The 2,500-nt window shown below is 36.7% G+C and overlaps 1 protein-coding gene across 2 annotated transcripts in view; it reads right to left on the bottom strand.

The window, feature by feature from the left end:
• LOC147467134 (uncharacterized) overlaps positions 1-2,500 on the bottom strand; it is a 13,183-nt gene that overhangs the window by 549 nt on the left and 10,134 nt on the right. For both annotated transcript variants that reach the window (XM_086532721.1, XM_086532722.1), the window contains exon 2: positions 1-2,500. This exon is cut by the window's left edge and continues 549 nt beyond it; it is cut by the window's right edge. In XM_086532721.1, coding sequence (XP_086388847.1) covers positions 2,034-2,483 — 450 coding nt within the window. In that variant the 5' untranslated portion in view covers positions 2,484-2,500 and the 3' untranslated portion in view covers positions 1-2,033.

Here is a 2,500-nt window from a genome sequence, read left to right as displayed (position 1 = left end):
GTAAACCTCATTGGAATCATGTTAATCAATAAAGATTGTAATATTATACCTTGTGAAATAACTTATTCTCATTCAATATTTTTTGACAAATCATTGTGTCTTTAACATACACTTTGAAAGTTTGACAACCTCAAATACCATTGAATTTTTTTTTTTATCAACCTTAAGGTTTTCTGTATATACGGGTATACACTGTATGTATACATACATACTGCATATGAACATTAATATCATTTGTACATACATGTCATCTGTGTGACTATTTAGTCCCATCCACTCAGTATTGCCAATATATGAATTACTTACTTATGACTCTTGTATCCAATCCCTTTCACGTTTCAGGTACAAGAGTCAAAACAAGCGATTCACACATTGTGTGGTGAACCTGGATGCAGAGGGGTCTGTACATACACCCATAACTGTACAAATACAGGTATAAACATGTACACATAAATATGCTTTTTAGTGTTTGACTGTCTATAGTATTTGTATGGCAGTGTAATTTTTTAAAAACTTCATGTCTGAAAAATAACTATTATCAGCCCTGGCATCATGGCTTTAAAAAATCCTTCACCTTGTTTGCCTCCGTGTATCTCCATTCCTATAGACAGTCTCCGATGGTCAGTGTTTTCGTAATATGTCAAATGGCTTCAAACTATGATTTCCTGTTTTCCTTTACTTAAAAAAATACATTGTCACACACATTATTTAACATGATTTAAAATTCCATATTCCTAATGACATTTCAACAATAGAATCAACTTGTCTCCTTTAATCCAACAAGAATATCCAAACTCTTCCAGATCTTACAAAATATCATTTATACAATACAAACCTCATATTCTATAACATCAACTCGACCCTGATGAACATCACAAAAGAAAGAGATTCACGATTCGTACCCATAACTCATATAAAATAAAGAGACTTATCTTTAAGACATCGGGCATTGTGGCCGGGGCATGACTGTGGAAGTACTGTTGACAGATGCTGGGTCATGCCTTTGGTCATTTTCATATTTTGTGGTCAAGGCTGACGTAAGAACTGCCACACTAAAGGTGGTGGTGTACAGGGAGTTCTCAACAGCTGGCAGCAGGGAGAGGTTAGCACAGAGTTGGGGAGAAGAAAGGTTTGTGGGAAGAAAACAGAATGAACAAAGTCTGGCATTCACACATCCAAATGATTAATCACAGATTCTCCTTGTGCTATTTACCAATTGAAGATTAAAGCTGAGCAAGTTGTAAACAAAATAGGAAAGAGAAGAGCAGGAAACATTTGATTGTGTCAAAGGCCTTTTTTGTTACATTTCCTTTTCAGGGTCTTCAGCATATTTGTGTGTTCTCCTATTCTTCCCTTTGTTGTTTTGTTTACAATTATTCACTCTGTGCAAAAATTAACACTGGAATATGTGAGTCTTTTTCTTTACACAAGACACAGGTTCACTTTAATGTCAAGACTAAAAAACATCAGCCAGCAACTTGACATATAAACTCCAAATATATTTGTTTATTTGAAATTGGAAGTCATAAAAAATACACTTATTTGAAAACCTCTCCAAACCAACACTTCCTGATATTCAAGTGCACTATAAATAATGCATAATATCCACATTCAGTCCATATCACTTCACATCACAAAATAACATTTGGAAGTAAAGTAAAGCAATATCCGCAAGAAACACAAATCAAAGATCAACCTGCCTGATTATTATAATGTGAATATTTGATTAAGAGACAATCTGAACTTAATTTAACATGATGATATAGCACCCTCAACATTTAACAGAAAATAGGGAAGATAAAATGGAGATTATAAGATGCCATTCCTTTCATAAAACCTGGAAACATAATTTGTTCTGATCACATTTACTTCATACTGCTTTTCAGTTACATAAAACATCTGATTTATGAAATACTACTAAGGTAATCACTGGGACTCCATCCAATCACATATATATAAAAAAAAGAAGGAACAATTGAATAAATAATATAACACAGACCGTCAAAACAGTTAATGTTAAAAATTTCATTCAATCATAAGCTACCCAATGGCAATTTCCCCAACCTTCTTAATCTCTCAATATGAAGGTCATGCAAGAGTTTGTTGAAGCTAAAATACTGATCATTTTCAGTAGGGTTCATATTAGGGTAGGCTATACTGAGAGACTCCGGCATCTCTCTGCTTAATATCTCTGTCGTCAACCTCTCTATTTCGTTCACGTCACCGGCTACAACGTTTGCCCCCACGCCGTTTAACCCCGAGTCCAGCACCCCGTTCGTCAAGCCGTTGTGGAGAGGGACGTTTGGTAGGTTCGTTGGTCTCCCTGAGTCACATGGATGTGCAGGCAGGTTGTGTGAGGTAGTAGGTACGACGAGGCTGGGTGGTGCTCCCGAGAGCAGGCCAGACGAGTTGTCCAAGTGCAGGTTGTTGATGCGCTTAGACAGAGGCTCCTCCTCTGGGATCTGACTTCTCGCTCTCTTCATCGCAGAGCGTGGTGCCG

This window comes from Penaeus japonicus, unplaced genomic scaffold, assembly GCF_977035675.1.
Source record: "Penaeus japonicus unplaced genomic scaffold, GWHDUDI00000001_assembly GWHDUDI00000037, whole genome shotgun sequence".
NCBI lineage: Eukaryota > Metazoa > Arthropoda > Malacostraca > Decapoda > Penaeidae > Penaeus > Penaeus japonicus.
The sequence above is the reverse complement of the archived record's forward strand: the minus strand, read 5'-3'. Positions and strand labels throughout refer to the sequence as shown.